At 46.6% G+C, this 24319-nt stretch overlaps 1 protein-coding gene across 5 annotated transcripts; it reads left to right on the top strand.

Moving 5' to 3' along the window:
* Window positions 1-345: 345 nt before the first annotated feature.
* Window positions 346-23931, top strand: LOC108936663 (serine/threonine-protein kinase DCLK2-like). 5 transcript variants are annotated; one of them, XM_029250615.1, is made up of 17 exons: window positions 346-1387; window positions 6302-6642; window positions 13434-13563; window positions 13715-13819; window positions 16270-16382; window positions 16466-16538; window positions 16899-17007; window positions 18232-18289; window positions 18620-18739; window positions 18880-19026; window positions 19700-19833; window positions 19924-20001; window positions 20083-20179; window positions 20526-20606; window positions 20735-20845; window positions 22048-22054; window positions 22844-22964. In XM_029250615.1, the coding sequence occupies exons 1-17, from the start codon at window positions 988-990 to the stop codon at window positions 22864-22866; spliced, it is 2127 nt and encodes a 708-aa protein (XP_029106448.1). In that variant the 5' UTR covers window positions 346-987; the 3' UTR covers window positions 22867-22964. The 5 variants fall into 5 exon arrangements, with proteins under 5 accessions (XP_029106448.1, XP_029106447.1, XP_029106445.1 ...); XM_029250614.1 differs by lacking the exon at window positions 22048-22054 and having other exon boundaries at window positions 22844-23931; XM_029250612.1 differs by lacking the exons at window positions 22048-22054; window positions 22844-22964 and having other exon boundaries at window positions 16902-17007; window positions 20735-21446.
* Window positions 23932-24319: the final 388 nt, after the last annotated feature.

Raw genomic sequence — 24319 nt, 5'->3', positions numbered from 1 at the left:
TGCACTGAAGTGCGGGGGGGGGGGGGGGGGGAAGCTGAATGATCTTGACTATCAAATCCATGGCCATTGATTCCACCAAAATATTTGAGTTATGAGTACAGACTGAGCACCCATCTTCATTTAGGTAAATATTAAAAAAAAAACACTAAGCCTCTCATTGTGTGACAGTTACATTATTTAAAGAACATTTTTCCAGGGCCGCTACACCTGGGTACAGGTGAGAATGGTGCAGCGCATCTCACTCCAGACAGAAGATATGGCTTTAGGACCCAGCGGAGCCCCGCAGGCGGGTCCATCTGCCGCGGTGCTGAGCCCGGCGCGCGCTCCTCCGGCGGACGCGCATCTGCTCTGCGGCGGGAGCGCGCGCGCTTCTGCTGGACGCTGGATTGGGAAGGCGGCGCATCTAGACCCCAGACCTCCAAAACGCTTTTAAAGGTCTGGCCTCGGAAGCCCGTCATCGCCGTTTGGGATCTCCACGGGGGCTGGAGGAGAGCATCTGATCTGAGAAGATCTTGAGGACGGATGGCGGTCCGTATGAAGACCGCAAGGTTCGCGAGGACTGCTGCACCACTAATCCATCCCTTCGTCATCCCCTGATCCTCTCCGTCTGCGGTCGAGGGGAGCGGTCGGCGCTGGTCACGCTCGGGAAGATATGGTCGCGAGGTGCGGGCGCGCGGTCGGGTGTTCGCACGGTCGCTGCTGGGGCTCAGATCATCGCGGTAACGTCGTTGTATCGTTCGCGGAGGGAAAGCAGAGCTGCATCTCCGTCTCCCTGGTCGCTGGAGACAAAGTCTCTTCTCTACGTGCTTTCTGTCTGATGAGGTGAAGGAGTCAATGAAGGGCAGAGTCACAGCTCATTGACGAATGACTGATCATCATCATCTTCATCACAAGTAGTAGCAGCAGCAGCTCCCGAAAAGGTGATCCTCTCCTCCTGGAACGCGGTCCATCATCACCTGCTCGAGAAACACCCCCCTCCCCACCACGATGACCACCATCGAGCTGGAGCACTTCGAGGAGCGCGACAAGGCGCATCGCTCCTCGCGGGGGTCCGCCTCCGGCACGGGCTCCCAGTCGGGCTCCCGCGCGAACAGCCTCGTGCCCAGTCCGGCCCACAGCGCCAACTGCAGCCTGTACCGAACGCGCACGCTGCAGGCGCTCAGCTCCGAGAAGAAAGCCAAGAAGGTGCGCTTCTACCGCAACGGGGATCGCTACTTCCGGGGGCTCGTGTACGCCGTGTCGGCGGACCGCTGCCGCTCCCTGGACGCGCTGCTCGCCGAACTCACCAAGTCTCTGGCGGACAGCAGCAGCCTCCCGCAAGGCGTGCGCTGCATCTACACCGTGGACGGCGCGCGCAGGATCTCCAGCCTCGAGGAGCTGCTGGAAGGTGGGGACGCGAGAGAGAGAGCGTTACTTTGATTGATTGAATGATTGAGTAATTGATTTGAGTGAGTTGATTGATTGATTTGCTGGTTCATTGCCAACGCGGCCTCGTGCCGGCAACAAAAGCTGTGTGTCTGGGTACCTCATCGAACAATAACCACTCGTTCGTTGTCTTCATCACACGCCTTGTTGGACTTGATCATGAAAGCAACAGCAAGGATGTGTTCCCCTCTCACAGCCCTTTTTTGATATCAGCCACAGCTGATGATGATCTCTGATGATGGTATCAGCTTGGAAAGCCATGTAATTAATGTGGTATATTTGCAGCTGCACGTGTCTTAAATTAAATGCATACTAGTATTGGGGAGTGCAGTGATCAGGGCCATTGCCTTACAATCACAGGTCCCTGACTCAATGCCACCTAATGCCGCGGTGCGGTATCCTTAACCAAGGTACTTACCCCGAATTAACACATTAAGGATACTCTGCTGTATAAATGGCTAAATCGCTCTAAAGTTAATTATCTATTGTTGTAAGATGTCTTGGAGAGATTGGTGTTGGTGAAATAAGGGTTAATATTAACAATGCAGCATAGAGGATTTGGAAGCTTCTCCATTTGGCATACCTTGGCTAAAATCTACCTGCTCATTTGCAGACTTAAAATGTAAAAGCTCCCTTAGTTTGCCAGTTCTGTTGCATAGTTTTGAGCCCTATCTCGTAACGAGCACGTTCTTCGCCGCATATTTCGGCACGCCCCGTCTTTCCTCATTCTAGTGGGCGAGCGTTAATGAAGCTGTTGGAACCGAGATCCCTTTTCAATGTGACCTCCACGGTGACAATGTGTGCTGCAGGAAGGGGGGGAAAAAGGAGATTATCAGCGGTGACCTAGACGATGCCTCCTGAATGAGATGGTGATTAACCTATGCAAATGAGATTCTCAGCGCACCAGGGCTTCATGGGATTTCGCTATCGACATGTAGTTGTACAGAGGTCTACTCCGCATCGGTCTTTGACTTACAGGGAGGAGAGGGCTGAGATAATGAGCTGGTGTGATGGCCTGGTGTTTTGACCACGTTGGTGGACTGTGACATCTGCCTTCAGCAGATACCACAGAGCTTTAGGATGGGACCACAACTCTTCTCATGAGCAAGGTGTAATAAATCACTTACGGTACGTTCAAGGGCAGCCTTGGTTCTCAGTGCGTTTAGTGATTGGCGACGTGATTTTTCAAAGGAATTTTGGGCCACTTTTTTAATTTGTCTGTTGATAATTATCCATTGCTTTTCATCATTCCAAATAAAGGATAAGAAGGGCAGCACTCACAGTTATGACTATGTTTAAGTATGGCATTTAAACACTCCCATATTTCAGCCTTGGGCTTTGTTCAGCATGTGTAAACATTCATCGAATATGTCTGCAAAGAAATACAGAGCATATAATGTCATGTGACTCAATTTTCTGTCAGAAGGAAAATATCTGGAGACAGATTTCTGATTATTTTTCTAATTTTATTAATTAACCCATCCATTATCAATAACCCCTTCTACAACTCAGGGTCACCGTGATCTGGAACCTATACTGGAAGCATGGAGTGTGTGCCAGGGTATGCCTTGGATGGGATGCCAAACACACTCATTCACTCAGACGTACACTAGCAATACAAGGGCAATTGAGAGCCAACAAGTCATACTGCATTTAAAAATTTTTTTGATTTTTGCATATAGAGAAACACATTTGCTTGGTGTTGCCTTTTTTTCGGTCCATTTGAACATAGATCAAACGTAAACCAGTGGTGTTGTCCCAGAGAATGAATGTGCAGTTTTAAAAAAAAAAAAAAAAAAAAGTGTCCTATCCTGATACAGCAGTGATGTTACAAAGTGAAGATGCTAGAATACTTTAAAATCAGGTACACATGCAGCCAAGTATATTTCAAAGTCAAATGATATATTTTAAAGATATACTAAACAAAATTTGGTTGCGTGGTTCCAGCTGTAATACGAGCTTGTTTGGCAACAACTAAATTGTGCCTTTTTGCAGCTCTGGAGCGCTACAGCATGGTCTAAATAATTGATGCTGTACCTGCCAACTGTGGGACTTTACACAGGACCGGAGAACGGAACCCACGTAGGGATGCTAACGGTTTAAAAAATGGCAGACTCTCCCACCCATCAGGCCACAGCACAGTGTTCCAGAGGAAGCAAAACATTTTTTAAGAGAAAGCAGAGACAAGCAACCTTGCATGAAATTGCAACAGCCACCTCTTTGTGGCGAGAAGAGCCTGGCCAGAGAGGAGAGCCGTGGGCTCCGGGCCAGTTGGCTCCACCCATTTGTCTCGTTCCCGAGGCCGGTCTCGCTCGCCGTGCCTGTCTGGTTGCGAGACGTACAGAAAAACGGCAACAGTTAAGGCACGTGCTGACATTTCCCTCCTCTTCTGGCTTGCATTTCAATAGTAATGGCCCTGGTTGCACAGATCTAAACTAGAGTTAATTCTGCAATATTAATTATATGTGCTTTTATTGTTGATATAATAAATAGCTTCTTAGAGAGCACAAGCTGCTGTTTCTGAACCAATTATTAATTTCTTGATATTCTGTGATCAGAAGCCAGAACAGGGATACTACCTCAGTCCACAGCAGGCTAGGTTCGCATGAAAGGCATGTATTTGCTCAGCTTCAAAAGAAACTCTCATGATATTTAGTAATTCTGTGCAAAATGTACCTGAGTGCTTATGCAGTTAGAGGTGATCAAGTATTAGTGTAGCCTTATTTATTTTTGCTTTTAAATTTTCAAAACGAGTAATAATCTCAGTAATGTGTGGATTAAGGGAATTGTTTAGCAATTCAATATTCCAAAAAATAATGTTTATTGGTGAAGTTCAGCACCACGGACAGTTCTGAAGGACTTGTTCCTGCATGTGATTGTTATAGGATGTTTTTTTTCTCTTCTTATGTTTTAATATAGCGGGGGCGCGGTGGCGCGGTGGCGCAGTGGGTTGGGCCACAGTCCTGCTCTCCAGTGGGTCTGGGGTTCGAATCCCGCTTGGGGTGCCTTGCGGCGGACTGGCGTCCCGTCCTGGGTGTGTCCCCTCCCCCTCCGGCCTTACGCCCTGTGTTGCCGGGTAGGCTCCGGTTCCCCGTGACCCCGTATGGGACGAGCGGTTCTGAAAATGTGTGTGTGTGTGTGTTTTAATATACTCATTAATGTGCATGTTAAATATCAAAATACCAAAAATGTTATAATGCAGTTATGCATGTGTCATTTTCTGTCAAAGCATCAAGATGCAACCAACATTCTCTGCTATAAAATTCAGCTGGACAATTAAACTAATAATCAAGCTTTAATTATATTTTAAATGAATCACTGCTCTTTCAAAACAATAACACAAATACAGTGGTATAGGTGATCGTGCTTAATATTCAATATTGTGGTGTAATGTATTGAATGGGGTTATTCATGGCACTGCTGCCTCAAATGTCATTTTTGGTTACCTTTCCATCGAGTGATCATTTGATGGAATTTGTGGAGGAACAATTTTTTTTTTTTTTTTTTTTTTTTTTTATTTGCCTCATATTGCATATTAATGTCAGATTGAGGCATAAGTCAATAAGCTTCTTGTTTCAGATGGTCTGTTGTCAGCTGTTCATTCTCAGTCAGTAAGTCTCCTGAAATATACATTTGTTTCTTAACTGTAAATTTTATGCAAAGATTTGTTTTCTTGATGAACAAATAAAAAAGGAGCGTGCACAGCACTGCTTTTATCATTTTACGTGGATTTATGTGACAGAGAATCCATTGTTACATGGATATTTGTGACTATTTATAGACTGAACACTAAAAAAGGAAAAGTTCACTTTAAAATTTAGACACCTAAGAGTCCTCTGAGAAAGTGATGTGATCCATGTGTGTTCTTTGTGGGACATAGATATGATTCTTTGCGCTGGTCCCCAAGCGTAAGCTGCCCTGGGTAACTATTACCTAAAATGAATAAATGTAAATGATCTGCTAGGTTGCCAAGGTCAAGGTACAAACAGAAACGAGACAGATGTGTCTAATCCTGTTAGTATACCTGCTCCATTTGTCTTGAATACAAACCCCCTTTTGGAGGCTCTCGGCAGACATTCTTGATGAAATATTAATACAGATCTTGGGTTCAAATATATATACACACACACAAGCTATTGCTGAGGCACAGCTTGTTTATTCAATATTGCCAATGCCATGGCACACACATTTACATTTACATATACTCATTTAGCAGATGCTTTTCTCCAAAGCGACGCACATCTCGGAGAAAATGCAACGATTGCATTACATTAGCAGACAGAGAGACTTAGATGCAGACGTGTGACTCTAAGCAGTTAATTTGTTACGTTTCACCATATGAACCAATATACATCACACCAGTAGCTGCATAAGGGTTTATCTGCTGATCAACAATTTCTAATCACAAAATTTAACAAACACTCAAGTAGCTAATTACAAATATTCAAGTAGCTACCTCGTAAAGTGACATAGGAATAGGAAAATGCATAGATAAAAAGTAGCAGGTGCTGAAGAACTAAGTTATAAAGGTTTCAGGAGATTTGCAGAGAAGTGGGTCCAGAAGACATGGGTCTTGCTTCTTCTTTTGCTTCTTGCTAAGAGGGATTCAGCAGCTCTGAGGGATAGAGGGCGCTCGTTCCACCACGCTGGGGCGAAGATTACAAATTGATGGGCTTTAGATTTTCAGCCCCTTATGAGGAAGATGACGATAAAGATGAACAGTAGGGAAACGGTTCCTGCATTTCAGGGGTTTTTTAAATTGTCTTGTGAACTTTCTGAGAAGGAGGTGAATTGTAGAAAATGGTTGAAAAAGATGCTACTGAGTCACAGTGTGTTGGTTGTAATGACATCATCCTTCACTCCCCTTTCCACGCAGGCGAGAGCTACGTGTGTGCGTCCAACGAGCCCTATCGCAAGGTGGACTACACCAAGAACGTGAACCCCAACTGGTCGGTAAACGTGAAAGCTCAAGGGGCTCGCTCCCGGTCCACCCCTGGGTCACCGAAGAGTGAGCATCAGCAGCGCGAGAGCAAGGACTTCATCAAGCCCAAACTGGTGACGGTGCTTCGCGGGGGGGTCAAGCCTCGCAAGGCCGTGCGAGTGCTTCTCAACAAAAAGACGGCGCACTCCTTTGAGCAGGTACTCGCTGACATCACCGAGGCCATCAAGCTCGACTCGGGACCTGTGAAAAGGCTCTACACCCTGGATGGCAAGCAGGTATAAACCACAACGCAGCTTTTTGAGATTTTAAAAGAGTGAACAAGCATTCCTGGTCCAACAGATTGTGCAGTCACTTCTGATTCATAAACACCTGCCATGAAATACAAGATCCATATTTAATAAATTAAAACCTTTAGAAACAAAATTAATGCAAAAAAGAAAAGAGGACTGTTTTGCTTGCTCTGCAGATTGTCACAAGACAGTCGACAAAGACAGGTTATCGATTATTTCGTGTTTCTGTGTTTTACGTCAGATCGGCTGGCTTACAAGCAAAAAGCTTCCTTCTACTATAGTTCTTTTAATGCTGCACTACTGCTTGTAAAATGAATGTAATCCAAGTAATTATAAAATCAATATTTTAAACACATTTATTCCGAGACGTCTAGGACACCATGATGTGTGTGTCATATAGTATGTGTATAATGTGACACATGTACAGCAGAGTAAAAAAAGGTGCAGAAAAAGCTTTTTGTAGGAGTTACTTCATGTGATGTGTAGATGTGTTTACAAGCGCTGCACCACGATTTCTGTTCTGCTTAGGTTTACTTGTTTTTTAAAAAAAAAAAAAAAAAAAAAAAAAAAAAGTGCATTGAGAATGTCCTGAACACATTGTTCATTTATGCTTTTGGAGACATGAGCAAAAAAGGGCTCCATACAAAAAAAATCAGCTCTTATCTGCTCATATGCATATGAAGGGCCTCCTTGAGTTTTTGAATTAACTTGCGAGTCTAGGGTTATTGTTGCATGACACATTGGGGATCATTTATGCTGAATTCCTAGATGAGAGTTGGCCAATGAGTCACTGAAAACCCAAGTCCAGTGTAAGCATATCGTATTGCATCTTCGATAAAGGAAAAATTGAACTGAATGCAGCAACTCTTCCCAGCGCACATGCAGTCCAGCTTCTGCTGTTTCATGCCATAGGTGTATAAGACATGACCTTCTCCCTCCTTTTAAACCTTGTGTCTTCTGTCTCCTTTTGAGTCCCAAAATGCCATGTTTTACAGCAGCGTTTTCATATCTGCTCTTAGCTCAAGCTCACGCAAAATCCCTTTACCCATCTGTATACCCATATTAAAATGGTTTATAGACAACATTAACTTTTGCTGCTGACAACATTGCGGCGTTTTTGGCATCTTTGTGTGACACATAATCTGGGCTGTTTAAGGCCACTGCTTGATAATTACGTTTATTACACATTGGAGGTTTTGAATTACTGTTAAGTGTATCTGTGTCATTGTGTGGGTCACCTTATTCTTAGGCTATTTAAAGAAGATCTAATTATTTTTTTTTTCCCCCCCAATATGATAAGTGTCCCAGAGCAGGATTACAGTGGGAGGACACAATGCATGCAGCTGATTCTCTCTTCCCTTCCGGCAGTTTGTCAATGGTTCAAAATACCTCTGTTATTTTGACATGTTTCTCTTTTTTTTTAACCTTTTCCTAGTCAGGTTTTCAACAGTCACTTATAACCATAGAATGGTAAGAATGCACACACTGTACCAAAAAGCTGTCAAAGAGCAGTGATTTTAGACATGCCTGATATACTGAATGTTGCACGTGACTTTTTGGTAAACTCGCTACTAAATGTATAACTGTAATTGTATAATATGTATAATTGCAGTTGAAGGTATGCCGTGGAACAAGTTGTTGAGGTTAATGTACTTCGCTAACGTATGAAAGCACTTGCTGACTCTTGGAGTTGTCGGGAAATTGGGAGAATTTTGTAATGGCATCTGTGTGTGTTGCACTGAAGAAGAATGGGATTTTGCCCCACACACACACACATTGGCTGAAGCGGCTAGTCCCAAGTGGGGTTGCGGCAAACCAGAGCCTACCCCGCCAACACAGGGCGTAGGGCTGGAGGGAGGGGACACAGCCAGGATGGGATGCCAGTGTCTTGCAAGGCACCCAAGCAGGACTTGAACGCCAGACCCGCCAGAGAGCAGGACCCGGCCAAACCTGCTGCGCCACCATGCCCCCCATTGCCTCTACTCTTACCTTGTTAATCTTTTTTGGAGAACGTACACGTTTACTGTAGAAGGGGACCACCAAGGAGCTGAAGGTTAGGCACTGAGGTATTCAGCAGGTAGCACAGAGGTTAGAGAGGGTACCTTGTACCTGAAGGACCTGGGTCTACATCCCACATCCTGCTCTGGTACCTTCGTCAAAGTAGTTACTATGGATTTATGCAGGTATAATTAGTCAACTGTATAAATGGGGGAATCGGTGTAAGTAGCTTAGTATCCAAATTTAATGAGCAAGACGTTCTCTAAATGAATAAATAATAGAAAATTTAACATTAAAACTCAGCCCGGTTTACTGACATCCCCCTTTTCCCCCAGTCTCAGAGGATGCTTTAGAGGCTCCATCTCTTTACTGAGTTTCCAGATTAAAAGGAGCTATTTACCTTTACCAGCTGACCTTTACTTTGTTGGTGTATGTTGTTATCTGTATTTGAGGCTGTGAAGTGCTGGACCTGCGAGCTGTCAGGCTTAAAGTATCCAGGAGGGTCCTCTCTGTATGTTTTTGATGTACTGTCGGGGTTTAAAGTGCCGTTTGTGGCAAGCTGTCAATGCTGGGAAATACCATACTTGCAGTATTTTTGTTTCCTCCCTATCTGGCCTTGAGATGTGGGAGAGACAGCCGACTGGCGTCCAGCCGACCGCATTAACATCACAAAACGAGCGGTTATTCAACTCCTTTGTGTTGAGAGGGACAGCTTGAGATGTGCTTGCTTTGCAGCTCGGCAGAAGCAGTGAAACGAGAGACAGACAGACAGACGGACGGTTGTGGGTTCGGGTTCGTTCTCAGGAAACACGAGTGGAGCACGATTCTGGTCTTTTGTGCCTTCAAAGCACTTCACTGAGTAATTTTACTAGTAAAATGCTTGGGCCTTTTAATATTTCCTAATGCACTGAATAAAATCAGCAGAACTATAGCAACTGAATAACATTTTTAAATCAGTACTGCTTTATCTTATTTTTAAAGCATTATAGTACACAGCTGAAAAATATTTTTGAATGAGAGAGGAGAATTTTTTTTATTAGATCACACCTACAGTTTCAAAGCTTTTTTCCCTCCTTTTTCAAAGCCACTTTTCCTCTGAAACATGTAAATTTGAAATTGAATTGAGTTTGTATAGAATCTTTGTCTTAATTCATTCCCCTCAGAGACATCACAAAACAAAGAAAAGGTGTCTCAGCGGCTCCTCGTGCTCCTGCTGGCTGGAACTGACAGTCAGAAGGGGAATGAGGGACGTGGGGGTGTGGTTTGGTGCCCTGGGGGTGTGGTCTGGAACCGTGGGGGTGTGGCCAAGTGCCAGTGGGTGTGGTCTGGCACCCAGCCAACAGAGCTCACTACTGTGGCCAAGTGCTGCCTTTGTGCGCTGTAAACGGCAGGTCCTTCCTCCACCTGCGCATCGAAGCATTACAGAGCCTTTAATTACAATTGTTTTGAGCCAAACGTAACGCTCTGGCATTAATCTAGTCTTATCCAGTTATAACTTACATATTTTGAAAGTCTCATCTTGTTTTACTTATATATAAAGAGAGATTTCACTTGTTTTGTATAACTGATGGGTTTGTGAAAGCTGAATGCAGCCAAGCAAGTGTGGCGGTCAAGGAATGGGAAGTGGCGAGTGCACCAAAAGACCCCGCTCGAGGTCAGTCCTGATGCTGAGTGCCTCTGACAGCACTACTCGGTGTCCTCGCCGAGCTGTGTGCGCCCTGCTTTCCCTGCCACTTAGTACTCCTTGACACAGAGGATGGATGACCTTGCTTTCCAAGGGATACCACCTTTACACTGTCACAGATGGAGTAGGATTTCACAGGATTCAGGGTTTGGAGGGATCTTCTGAAAGGTGACACAGCACCCAGGATAGGAATTTTGCATCTGTTAGAATGAATGAATAAATACAGAAAAAAAGGTGGAACGCACAATTATTGTTTAGTCATTTATTTGACATTGTGACAGTATTAAGCTACTTACACTGATTTACTTTGATTTATACAGCAGGGTCATTTTAAATTCATTAATTCAAGATAAGAGTACAACAGAAGGAAGTGGGATTTGAACCCAGAACCTTCCCATTGTATGTTGATGACTGTAACCACTACACCCCCCTCCTAGCCCTGTATAGAAAAAGTTCTATTTAAATACAGAACACATCTCTGTCTTACCAGTTTTACAGATATAGAGCAACAGTGGTTTCATGAATAGTGGAGAAAATTGAAATCTCTTCTAATGAAACCCTGAATCCTTCGCAAGTGCTAATAAACGTGAGTCCTTGTCTTGAATCGTAACTCATCGGAGGTGTGTGACTCTGTTGGCCAAGGTTGCCTGGGTGATAATAGGCAGCAATATGCAGTGATTACTGAAACGCTGGAGATAATTTGCATTGATTTGTCTAAAATTGCAGCTGCCTTTGTGCCTGGCAGGTGCCTCCTCTGCTACCCCAAAGACCATTCTCAGAATTGCTGGAAAGAATAATAGTAATAAAACTACAGGAGGTTCCAGTCTCATTCCTTAGTCTGCAGTTGCCCCTCCTCTCCTGTCTATGTGTAAGACAGATTGGCTTTTTTAAATAAATTTTATTGTCAATTTACACTTTTTAAATTCAAGTTTGTTTATTCCTTTTAGTTTTTCATCAGTCGTCTTTAAATATATTCTTTGGGCTGTATGTTCTCCGCAGCAGGGTTCTCTTCGTGTGGCTTCCATGCCTGCAGCGGCTTGGCCACGCCCCCTCGAACCAACCCTCGACTGTCTGCTTTGCCAGGCAAAGCCCAAAGTGGTCTCCACAGCCTCATCCTAGGCGGTGCTAGGCCTGGTATCCGGACACAGACCCTTTAAAATGCCGAAAAGTGAAGACTCCTTAGTTAATGGGAACTGTGCATTGCTCACTGTGTTACATTCCAAAATATTCCTCTGCTGTGATGCAAAGAAGAAAATGAAAAAATGTAAGGGACTCAATGACTGTCTGTCTCAGCATTTGCTAATGATGTTTGAAGCAGCAAATAGGCATTTATCCCATGGACCGCTAGCGAGAGAAACTATTTTCCCATTCGACTGCTCTGATATATGGCTCTCGTTGCGGTGCGGTGCTTTTCAATCTGTTCCGTAAACCATAGATTCATGGCATGCATTAGAAATAAATGATCAGCTGAAAGCCATTAATTTAGAGAGCACACGGAGTGACATAAACATCAGACAATTTTGCCTTTATGTAGGTTTTTCGGATGGATGGAAGAGTAAGAAACGAGTTTTTCTGTCGTGGCGATTTGCCCTCCGGAGACCCGGTGACACAGCAGAGTGCGCGTCCAGCCAAATACGCTCCAGTGCTTCATTGTAAAAACAGGACTAGTATACAGCAAGCGGACATAACGTTCAACTACTGACAAGATGTGAATATAAGAATCGGGAAAACTGCAAGGGTACGTTAGGGGAAATGGGGAAAAAAGTAATGATCGTGATTATCGGTATTGTGAGCATCTACATTTTTTTTGCACGGGTACATCTTCAACTGCCTGTACTGAAGAGTCTCTTTATTGAGTGCAAAAATCGGTCTGTTCTTCGCTCGAGTGTATTACCTGCTGGCCCCATTTCCGCAGCGGTTCTGCACGGCTGGAGAGGCCTCGAAGTGGCAGCGTTGCCCGTCATCCCGCTGCCATGGCAACGCCGTTGCCTCCAATCTCCTTGCTGTGCGGCCTTGCCGAAAGCTGCGCCTTCATTTGTATTCTGCGGGGCTCGTACCCAAGGAAACGGTGGCCCCACAAAGGGGGCTTGTCTCCCCAGGAAGGAGAAGACATTCCCCCCTGAGTGGAACCCAGCGGTGCCCTTGTGTTTCTGCACTCCTCGGGCTTCAGTCATGTTCCCACGGCCTCCGCACCCCACCAGAACAAAAAAAAAAAAAGTCATTCCAAATCTGGAAACTGTAATTAATGTTAATAAATAAAAATATATCGTACTGTGTTACAACGTAAAATGTCCTAATATTAGCTTTGTAATGTTTTACTGCTAAAGTCAGAAACTAAGGAATGTATTTAAACCAATGCAGTGAGTTTATCACAAAATTTCTCTAGTTAATTCATCACGTTGTGCTCTCCTGTAATGGTTTTAAATAAACCATCTTTGGCGAAGATGAGGAAGTGGGGCTATAAAATAATGTTTAAAAGGGTAAACACATTCTTCTACATTTTAAAACAGATGTTTTTACTGACTCTTACAGATACATGATTGCATGAAGGAAGCTGGTGATGCTCCTGTTATACAGCGGATGAAATATCATAGCAGAACTCTTGGGACTACTACATTGGTTAAGATTTGAATTTAAAAAAAAAAAAAAGTTCAATATGAGCCAAATTTTCCATTTTCTGCAGTGGATGGGAGCAGCGGAAAGGCAGATGACGCTTTAAAGCCGTCTACCATGCAGATGCGGCTCTGTGGAGGAATGTACATGTAATTTACGTTACCCGCTGCGGTGACATACAAATAGGAACAAGAATAAGTTGCAGGTTTCATATGGGAAATGAGTCTGAACGAAATGTGTTGCGAGACCCTTCCTGCACGTTCGAAGGGATTCAGCAGCTCCGAGGAGCAGGGGGAGCTCATTTCACCACACAAGGGCCAAATTTGGGAACTAATGGACTTCACATGTAGAAGATTTTGGAAAGCGTGATGCAGTTGTATAATTAACATTTAATAAGTGCTGTGGATTGTGTAATGAACAGCCGCTCTGGTTCCAGTTCCCAGCAGAGGTGTGAAATGAAGCCCCTGTGTTCCCTCTCCAGCTCACCTGTTTGCAGGACTTCTTTGGGGACGACGACGTGTTCATCGCTTGCGGACCTGAGAAGTACCGCTATGCCCAGGATGACTTTGGCTTGGACCACAGTCGCAAGGCCTCGGCCGCCTTTGTTTCCGGTATGCTGGGCTGCGAGCGCCTCCGCGCCCGAGTTCGCGGTCGCTCGCGAGCCCAAGTCGCACCGCAGCGACGTAGAGACCTCGCTGGAGAGGGGGACACCCAGCAGGCTGTCCCGCACCGTCTCACTGTTGCTTCCCGCTGCTCCCGCAGAGTGCCGGGAGCTGAAGTCCTCGTACTCTCGCGCCGCCGCCCCTGCGAGGCCCTCCGGAGCCAAGAACCTCGGACCCCTACGTCGCAGCAAGTCCCCGGGCTCAGGTAGGATCGCCGGGGACATCGACCCCTGTTTGCGGCGAGCTGTTTACGACACGCAAAGTGAAATCGTAACTGAACTGATGGGCTTGTTAAACTGCTTTGACGTTACGATTTCTATGTATCCGCTCCGGTCGGAAGAAACAACTTTTCATGTGAACTTCTTGCTTTTACAGAAAGACTGCGTCACCATTTTTTTTCATCTTGACATTATGATATTGACCATGAACCTCATTTTCTGGAACTCCGGCAAGCTCTGTGTAACAAGCTGATCTTCGACCTCAAATAATGAAATTCGGAAGCTTCCGGCTGCAATAAAAATGAAAATCCCCCCCCGGCAGTCTGTGATATACCAAAGCCTAGGGCTCTATTTGCATAAAATATGCAAAGCTTTCTGGAGTAACTCTGTTTTGCAGCGTAATCATAAAGAAACTCCTCGCTTTCTGCGAGCGCTCAAAGTTCAGCTGAAAATGTTCACCTGTGGACATCTGATGCGTTTCCGAACGCTTGGCGCACGGTTCGTACGTGCCGATCTTTGTGCGCGAAGCCGTTTGGGTCGTTTGGCGTTTTCGGGCACCTTCAGAAATGCGCGAATAATCCGAAGCCAAAGTCATCAAGGCCTTCCCCCGTCCACGTTTTTAGGTCTGCGGGGTACGGTGGCACAGCGGGTAGCACTGGTGCCTCACAGCTCCTGGGCTCTTGGTTTGGATGTAGGTTTCAGTCTGGCTCAGTCTGTGGTGTAGTTTATATGTTCTCCTTATGATCGCATGGCCTTCGTCTAAGTGGAATCCAAATATGTGTGCAGGTGAGTTATTGGCTCTAAATTGCCCTGTGTGTGTGAGACAGAGGGTGAATTAGTATGTCAGTGTGCCTCGGGTGTTCCCTGCCCCAAACCTGTGTCCAGCTCAACCGCGGTGAATGTGTTTAGGTCCCAGAGAAGTGTGTCCTCACTCTGTCTCCTCTCCTCCTCTGTCCCACTGAGCGCCTTGTGAGGTAAACATGGTATTCTCACTGGTGTAACTCCCAGCTGAAACATCCTTTTTGTAGCAATACAGCTCCGATTTAGCGATTCTGCTTTTAATGGTCTTTGCAGACCAGCGTCACAGTGAATACGGCCCCCACCGCGCTCGGCCGGCATGAACCCTGAATGTGTGTGCATCCGTGTGTGTGTGTGTGTGTGTGTGTGTGTGTGTGGCAGAGCTCCATCTCTCAGGGCCTGTTATATTATTGATAGGACTGTCACTATCTGCCAAACAAACAGTGGTTTAAAAGCTCCCTGTGAGCTCTGTCACCAACCCACCCATAAAGCAGACATAATAATCGGATAATGACTGCCCGGTTTCCCTCCCGCCTGCGAGGGGGCACTAGAGCTTCTGCTCATCGTCAGCAGGTGGTGTAGCGGGTAGAGCCTCTGGACCCAAAGGTTGCAGGTTTGAATCCCACCTCCTGCTGTAGTAGCCTTGGTTAAGGTACTTGCCCTGAATTGCTCCGGTCATAACTACCCCGCCGTATAAATGGGGAAATCACTGTAAGTTGCTTTGGGGAATAATCACGCATCATCTGCAGTAATAAAATGATATAAGTAAACCAAGAGCTTGAGAGCAACCTTAAATACCCTAAGATCGCCCCCTGCAGGATGACCAACATCTCACATCCTGTTGCCACCGTGTCAAATGTGCTGCTTTTCTCAGCGAGGCGCCTTTGTCCGTTTTTAGTTTTTAATCCTAATTTTAGTTTTATTTAAGGCAGACAGACGGCGCAAACCTCCACTTCTGTTTCTGCAGCTTCTCCGTATCCCAGCATGCGCTCTGACAGCTGCTACTAGCCATTCTTTGGGGTGGGGGGTTAAGCGTGTGCCAGGCGGGCGCTTTGTCTGAGAGCTGCGCACGCTGTGCTCCCACCGGCGGGCAGTGCCCTCGCCACGGCGGCCCACCCGTGTGGCCAGGCCCCGCCCCGCTCAGCACTGCAGGGCCCGCCTCCGTTGCCGTGGTGATGGATGTCCTGGCTGTGAACCACTGCTGACGGGGTCACCGGCTGGTCTGCAATGCTGTTGTCTGAAATTTTTCTTTTCTCCTGTTATATTATTTAGGAATAATTTAAACAACTCCATTGTAGTCCTTTTAAGTGACAAACAAATGAGCTGATTTTATTTACATACATTTATTTTTGCACAACAATAAAACACTTGTAAAACATGAGAGTTACTGTTCAAGTTGCTTCAGATGCTCATTATATTGTATATATCAATATTTAAATGAGTATTTAATGTGTCCCACTGCACTTCCCAACTAGACCTTAATTTCCTTTCTTCATGTAAGAGGCATTTATACAAGGACAATTTTTTTCTTTTTTTCTTTACAATGAGCAGGAGGGGTGCAGGGATGTGTAGGAGCCCAGGGTTCGTGCGGAGGTTCAGGTTCGTAGGGGCGCTCATTGAGACCTCCTCTTTGCTGCAGCATCCGGAACCCCTGGGACCCCCGGGACCCCTGGCAGCCAGACATCTAGGCCCAGGTCACCCAAGGCGTCCGGCTCCACTCCAACCAGCCCCGGTAGCTTGTCAAGCCGCAGGGTAAGACCGACCCCGATGCCTCAGTGCTCTGTTCATGAGCAGCATGAGGAAACGGTACTGATGAGGATGGTCTTTCCCCTCAGATGTCCCCCCATCGCGGCTCCTCTTCCAGCGTAAACAGAGCCGTGGATCTGAGCGATGACTTGAGTCCAGAAGGTAAAGTCATGCCGAGGTGATCCACCGGCACAACCGTCAAATCCCTCAGCGCTGGTGCGGCACTCAGTCATCCTCACACCTGCCAACTGCATGTAGGACATGTTAAGAGCTTCGGGTCAGGATCTGCTGCACAGGACGTAGACAACCTATAGCACGTGAGGGATCAGCTCTGCTTTCAGCTCCCAGCTGAGAACTTTCTCCTCGGTAAACATGGTCAGAACACTGGGTGGTAACTGGTTATGTAGTAAAGCAGTCATTAGATTGGGTTTGTCTGACTGGGGAAAATTGAGTGCATGAATCAGAATGCTGGGTGTGTTTCCAAGTGGACGGGACCTGTCAGCTCAGTCCTGGTCTCTCCAGCAGTGAACGGGAATGCGTGCCCAGCCGCTTCTGTCATCTTGGACAAGTACAAGGTTGGAAAGGTCATCGGCGATGGAAACTTTGCTGTTGTGAAGGAGTGTGTGGAAAGGTGTGTATTCTCAGGCCTCTTCATTGCAGTCTACACACTTCAGAAACGGCCTTACAAATTATTTACCATATTTCCATATTAATTGGAACACTGCACATATTTGCATTTATTAATTTAGCTAATGAAATTATAATTTCAGAATTTTGTAATACATGGTTAAATTTGTGGATTTTTCCACGAGGTGATTACAGTAGATAGTGCTTGTCCACTAAAATGTCAGGATTGTACACGAAGCTACTAACACTGATTTACCCATTTATACAGCTAGGTAATTTTTACTATAATCAGTTCAGGGTAAGTACCTTGATCAAGGCACTACTGCAGGAACTGGGATTCAAACCCAGGTGCAGTCAGCCCTCACACAGCAGGGTCTTATACAACAAAAAAAACACTGTACAAAGGCTTATGAAAATGCAGACAACATATTTAAAGCAATGAGCTTATCACTGAGTAATTTTTGCCTGTTAACATTGTCATTTTACTGGAATAAGCAGTCATGGGAAGACTTAAAGAAAATTACAGAAAAAATTAATTACTTTAGCTGTTTACAAGTCATGGGGGGCGCAGTGGGTTGGACCGGGTCCTGCTCTCCAGCGGGTCTGGGGTTCAAGTCCCGCTTGGGGTGCCTTGCGATGGACTAGCGTCCCATCCTGGGTGTATCCCCTCCCTCTCCGGCCTTACGCCCTGAGTTGCCGGGTTGGGCTCCTGCTCCCCGCGACCCTGAATGGGACAAGCGGTTCAGACAATGTGTGCGTGTGTGTGTGTACAAGAAAATATGCTTAGCATAAGGGTGTACCGTGGCTCCCACCTTGTGCTTCCTGGAAGACACCCCAGACTTCCATGATCCTGCACTGGACAAGCAGTTAACAATGAATAAATGGATGGATGAACGAAAACATGACATTAAGAGCAAGAAATTCTATTTTTTGTGACAAATATGATATGTTGATGTTATCATTGTCTTGCATAAAAATAATTTTTATCCTGGTATACTAATTAATTTTGGGTGTCAAATTAAAATGCCATATTTTTCATGTGTTGGGACACTCGGGTTGCTCATATTTGCACCTGTAGACCTGTAGCTGTCAGAGCTCCATGCGGCGATACACACAAAGCGTGAACTCGGGGATTAGGGACCCCCGCGGGGTTCGGTTCTCACCGCCACATCAGCACTCTGCGCTCAGACAAGCCTTCACCTCTTCCTGCTCTCCGGTTCTCCTTCAGGGCCACGGGGATGGAGTTTGCACTGAAGATCATTGACAAGGGCAAATGCAGCGGCAAGGTGGGTGACGGCAGGCAGCTGCACCCGGAACCCGAAACTGTTGTTGCTGTCCGGTGTCCGTTTATCCACTTTCCCGCTGACACCGAAGCTGACGACATGGGAAGAGACGAGGCTTTTTTGAACGCAGCGACTTTTAAACGTGGCTTGTGCTTCTTCGTGCATTGCTCCGCACGGTGTTTGAGCTGCAGTCACATTCAAACCCCCCTCTGTGTCTCTAATTTTGAGGATGGAGACAAAAACACACAACAGACAGTGGTGAGGAAGCCCTGTGCTTCACAGATGATGGACAGCGGGAGAATGAATGACTGACAGCAGGTTGATGTATGCCAGGAGCACCTGATTGAGAACGAGGTGGCCGTGCTGCGGAGGGTGAAGCATCCCAATATCATCATGCTGATAGAGGAGGTGGACACACCGAGTGAGCTCTACCTGGTCATGGAGCTGGTCAAGGTAAGGTCACTGTATATGAGAACAAGTGTGCGCTGTAGTATAGGTGCATTTATGCGTTTTGCTGTGAGAATCTGCTCCTCAGCATTACTGGCGATGTTATTGGTTGTTGTGTGGTGTTAATGGGGTTAATATGGTGACAGGGTGGCGACCTCTTCGACGCCATCACCTCGTCCACCAAGTACACGGAGCAGGATGCCAGTGCCATGGTGTTCAACTTGGCCAGTGCCCTCAAGTACCTGCACAGCCTCAACATCGTCCACCGAGACATCAAGCCAGAGAACTTGCTCGTGGGTCTCAGCCTTGCTGTGTCAACACAGTATATTAAATTACTGATGAGTCAGTTATCAGTTAAATTATTGAAGTTGTCTCATACAGTTACACTCATTTATCACACACTTTTCTCCAAAGTGATGGACAACTCGGAAGAAACAAAAGTGCATCGATAACAGATAAACCGCTGTAGACGCAGACCCAAGAGTATCAAAACACATATTGTTTGTCTGGTAGCAGCATGTTGCTGGTTCCCATCCCTCAAGTAGCTGTCTACAGAGGTGACATTCAAATAGGAAATGCATAGATAGCCGTAGCGGATGGTGTAGGACCCATTTATGTAGCTCTCGGTAGATCAAGAGAGAAATGGGTCTGGAAGAGATGAGTTTGATATCGTCCTTGAGTACTCGAAGGGATTCAGCAGCTCTGAGGACAGAGGGAGCTCATTCTGCCACATTGTAGCCAAAACCAAGAACCTACAGAATTTTGATTTTGAAGCCATGTGAGCAGGACCCCAAAGTAACCTGCTGTGCTCCTGCACCTCTGTCTCTAAATGATTAAGTCCTGTAGTTCATGTTTCTGAAAACACACAGAAAGCAGCACTGCCCATCTCACTAGCTGAATCTGCAGTCAAGAAGCAAGGAGGACATTCAAGGAAGAGTGTGTGAAACACCATTGTGTGTCCTGCAGGTGTGTGAATACCCAGATGGTACCAAGTCTCTGAAACTGGGGGACTTTGGCCTGGCCACTGTGGTGGAGGGGCCGCTATACACTGTGTGCGGGACCCCCACGTATGTTGCACCAGAAATCATTGCTGAAACAGGGTAAGGTGTGCGGGGGCGTCAGGGGGACTCTTCATTAACCATTTGCATTGTTGGAGTGTTGAGCGTCTCTCCGGCCTTGTGCGGCCACAGCTACGGGCTGAAGGTGGACATCTGGGCTGCTGGAGTCATCACCTACATCCTGCTGTGTGGCTTCCCACCCTTCCGCAGGTGAGCTGTGACTCCACCTCCATAGAGTTGTGAAAGTGTTGGGGGGGCACTACATTAACCAGCCTTTGTGTCGAACCTCAGTGAGAACAACCTCCAGGAGGACCTGTTCGACCAGATCCTGGTGGGTCGTCTTGAGTTTCCCACCCCCTACTGGGACAACATCACCGACTCGGCCAAAGTGAGTGTGCTCACGTGTGACGGGCCACGTTGGCGCCGAACCCATACCCTACTTACGCACCGTTCAGTAAAAGCTGAAAAAAATGCTGTTGGAAACATGTTCATTGGGTGAAACCGAGATTACTTTTGCTCAGTTGCGCCAATAACATGCTGTGAATACTTTTGTAAGCAGCTTTGATTAGAAGCAAGAACATATATTTTGAATGTCATCGATATACAGAGAGTACTGGTTTTCGTAATAACCAGAAACTCTCCATATGTGCGCGGTAGTCATGGGCTTGGCAATGTGTTTACCCATCACCATCTACTGCACACCATGGCGCTTATATTACTATGTGTCCTTCAAGGAGCTCATTGGCCGGATGCTGCAGGTGAACGTGGAGGCCCGCTACACAGCCGAGGACATACTGGCCCATCCGTGGGTAACTGTAAGTTCTTTCGTCTGCCTTTCTTCTGCATTCAGTGCTCTTATCCGTAGTGATGTAAAATGTCAAAAGGGGCAAAAGTGCTGTTTCCGGGAACTTCTGATGAAGCTGTCGGTCAATGTCCCGTGCAGGAGGACGTCGCCATGGAGAACAACCTGAAGGTGGAGATGAGCGAACTGACCATGCAGCTCAACGGCTCCCGAAAGCACAGCAACCCGACCGCAGGCGCGTCCGTTATCGTGGTAGGCCCCCGGCTCCGGCACGCGTACACGCACCTCTCCGTAGCACTTACGCCTCGCATCGCACCCGACTCCGAGTTCCCCTGTTCCTGTGGCGAGGTGGCGCTACGGTTGGGTCTTGACTGTACTTTCGCCGACGTGAGTATGGAGCATCTTTCATGCTCCGCGCAGTGGATGCAGCGCATAATACGCGCGAGACATTTAACGGCTGGAATAAAAGTAGGATTCATTTGCAGTGTAATTTAGGGTTATACAAGTACTGCGGACATTAAACGGATATACGGTTTACGTTCATACTGTGAATACTTCGCCCCAATAATTCTGCATAAAAAGTATAGAACTATTGTGCATCATAGACCCCAATACATCAGTAGTGAAGGGATCCTCCGGCAGATGCCCCGCCCACACCGCACACGGGTCCTGCTGTTCCAGTCCCATGGCTCTCGTTCTCCTGCCGCTACACTGCTTCCAGTAACGTGTGTCTTCCAGAATTAGTTATGAAAATTACCTTCCATTCTTTTCCAACATCTCTGCTATTTTACGATTTATTTCTTCCTAGTAAGCCTTAATCAAATAATGTTATAAGGCACAAATGCAATGGTTTACACAAGTTAGTTATCCTGTTTATCCTAGTACTATAATTTGTACTTTAATGTGTAAAACACACACACACACACACACACATTCTGAACCGCTTGTCCTATACGGGGTCGCGGGGAACCGGAGCCTACCCGGTAACAGAGGGCGTAAGGCCGGAGGGGGAGGGGACACACCCAGGACGGGACGCCAGTCCGTCACAAGGCACCCCAAGCGGGACTCGAACCCCAGACCCACCGGAGAGCAGGACTGTGGTCCAATCCACTGCGCCCCCTTATGTGTAAAACATTCAAGTGAAAATGTAAATTGGATATTAAAACCCCGATTTGCTGTGTAAAATTAATAGGAGCTATTACACAAGAAATTATATTGTAAATTAGAATATTTGATGGAACTACAGTGCCACTCAGTGGTCCACCCTGCCTCTACGGTATGTCGTGTGGGGATTTGAAATGATATGGCATTGTTGCCTTGTGTAAAACAACGTGAGGCTTAACTGAACGCAGAGCTTCGCCATAAAGGGTTTCGGTGCAACCCGTAGGTGTGCTGAAGTGTGTGAATGTGTGTATTCTCTGTCCCTGTGCTTCCCGCTGGCTGCATCGCTGCAGGACAACGGTATGTACCAGCAGTGCCCGCTGCGCTGTCATCACCGCCCTCTCTGTAACACACATCTAACCGCTGTGAGCACAGCATGCAGTTAATGCAAGTCAGCAGTCAAAATGAATTCATAATATCTTTACAAAGGGAGAAATCCCTGCGTTCGGCCCACGTTCGCGTCTTCACTGAAGTGACTGTCCCAGATGTGCCAATTATTGTCACCAAATATGGGAGTGAAATGGAGTTTCGAGTTCAGGGAATCGTGATTCCTGCATGCCAAACTAGAAGAGTTTCCTACAGAGAGTCATCCTCCTCGCTCAGTCATCTGCAGGCATGCAGTGCTGCTAAAGCAGGGTTGTATTAGCTTAGGGGTGAGTACAGTACCGGTGTAAAGTGTGAGCCTAGCTGCGGTAAACAGGTTTTTGTCCACACTGGGCACAGTGTGATGAGGAGGTGAAGCACTGTGTCTTCCCAGCTCTCCTGCTGCAGCTCACACACACGTAGGACACATGTGCGTTGCTTTGCTCTCGCTCTCCTGTCCAGTTCCTTCTGTACAGCTGTTGCCTAGGTGTGTTCACACTTTACTCTGCTGCTGTACCTCCCAAGCCAAAAGCGAGTCAGAGTTGCGCTTGGGCAGGTTAAGCAATGAGATGAAGGGCTGGGCGCTCCCCAACCTGTCACCAAGAGATTATTGAGGTGTTAGTTTCCATGCTGTGGCCTGGCACAGCTACATGCACGCACGCACACACGCAGTCATGTGAAACGGTGTGGATCACGTGACTGATGGCTGTGTTCCTCCCCACCCAGCCACAGAGAACGGCTCCCGGTAAACAACACCAGGCCCTGCATCCTCGGGGCCCATGTCAAGAGCCCTGGGAACAAGGTCCAGCCGAAGGTCTTCCAGCCCCCTTCTCCCTGTGCTCGTCCCACCTGCCCAGAGCGGCACTCACGTAACCCCTCCAACCCAGCCCCCCCCCCCCTCCCCAACCCCCAGGTCAACATCCTTCATGGCTCTCTTCATCTTTTGTGTCTCATTATACCAACATCTCTCTCCATACATGTTCTAGGAAAGATGCTCTTAGTTGCCATGATGAAATTAACATAAGTTATTATGGTCCTTTAGCACTGCTGTATAATTATCATCCTGAAGAAACAGACTGGTGGTTCATCCTGATCGCTGACAACTCTGCAAATTTAACTGCAAACTTGCAAAGTGACGCGGTTAAGAAGCTGTGCAAAACACTGATTACTTGTTGGGAGGAACGGCAGCGGGTTCTGAGACCTACGTTGTTTTTGCTTTACCAAACAAAGAGACATACAGCTCTTTTATGAGGTGGAGGAGGTTGTGTGGGTAACTGATATGCTTCTCAGACAAGTACTGTATAGCAAATACAAGCAAAGGGTTAAATTTACATACACTGTATTCCAGATGTGTGACTAAGGAAATAACTCAGTCGGCTGTTTGGGTCCACGACAACTGGGCGCTAGTAGCTTTTGAGCCGTGTCTGTCTACTTGCTCACTCGCTCTGGTGGAACAGGGTGAAGTTACCCTGTTTTACAGCATTCAATACCAGCAGCTCCCGGCTCGGTGGTATTTTCTACTCGGACAATCAGACTCGCACGGCGGCCCTTTAAAGCAGCTCCCCGGGCGGCCGGTTGGGGGTTTTAACGAGTGCCAATTTGAATTTCCTTTCCTGGAAACCGAACCCTTTTCGGTGTCGAGATTTGTAGCTCTCCAGTTGGATTCAATGTGATTTTGTATTGGAATAATAAACCTACGTGAAACGAATGCAAAACTGTCTTTTTATCCCCGATTCCATCACAAACTCCCATCCCTCGCACAACGGAGTCCCGCAGAATGAAAATGCGGTAAACGGCTTATGAAGATATTGTACATAAACTGAAAATTTTGTACAGCTGCAGCAATCCCGCTATCCTGACAAAGACACAACAGGCAGCGCGCGCACACACACACGCGCGCGCACGCACGCACACAGTCCCCCCGACAACACAACTCCCACCCCAAGCTATTGGTTTAGAGCATCATTCAGCACAGCACCAAAGTAAAGATGGAATAAACACTCAGAGAGACGTTTAAGAGAAATACACAACAAATTCATGTAACAGCAAACAGTGTTATGCAGTGACTATGTGCCTCAGAGAATGAAAGAAAGGAGTGCACGCAGCCTGATATTCTATCAAACTTTTGAATGGTTTCAAGCAACTCTGCCATTAAAAAGTTCCCCTCTCCAACTGGACTATTTTTAAGCTATATCCAGTACT

Source organism: Scleropages formosus, chromosome 3, assembly GCF_900964775.1.
Source record: "Scleropages formosus chromosome 3, fSclFor1.1, whole genome shotgun sequence".
NCBI classification, from domain to species: Eukaryota; Metazoa; Chordata; class Actinopteri; order Osteoglossiformes; family Osteoglossidae; genus Scleropages; species Scleropages formosus.
The sequence above is the reverse complement of the archived record's forward strand: the minus strand, read 5'-3'. Positions and strand labels throughout refer to the sequence as shown.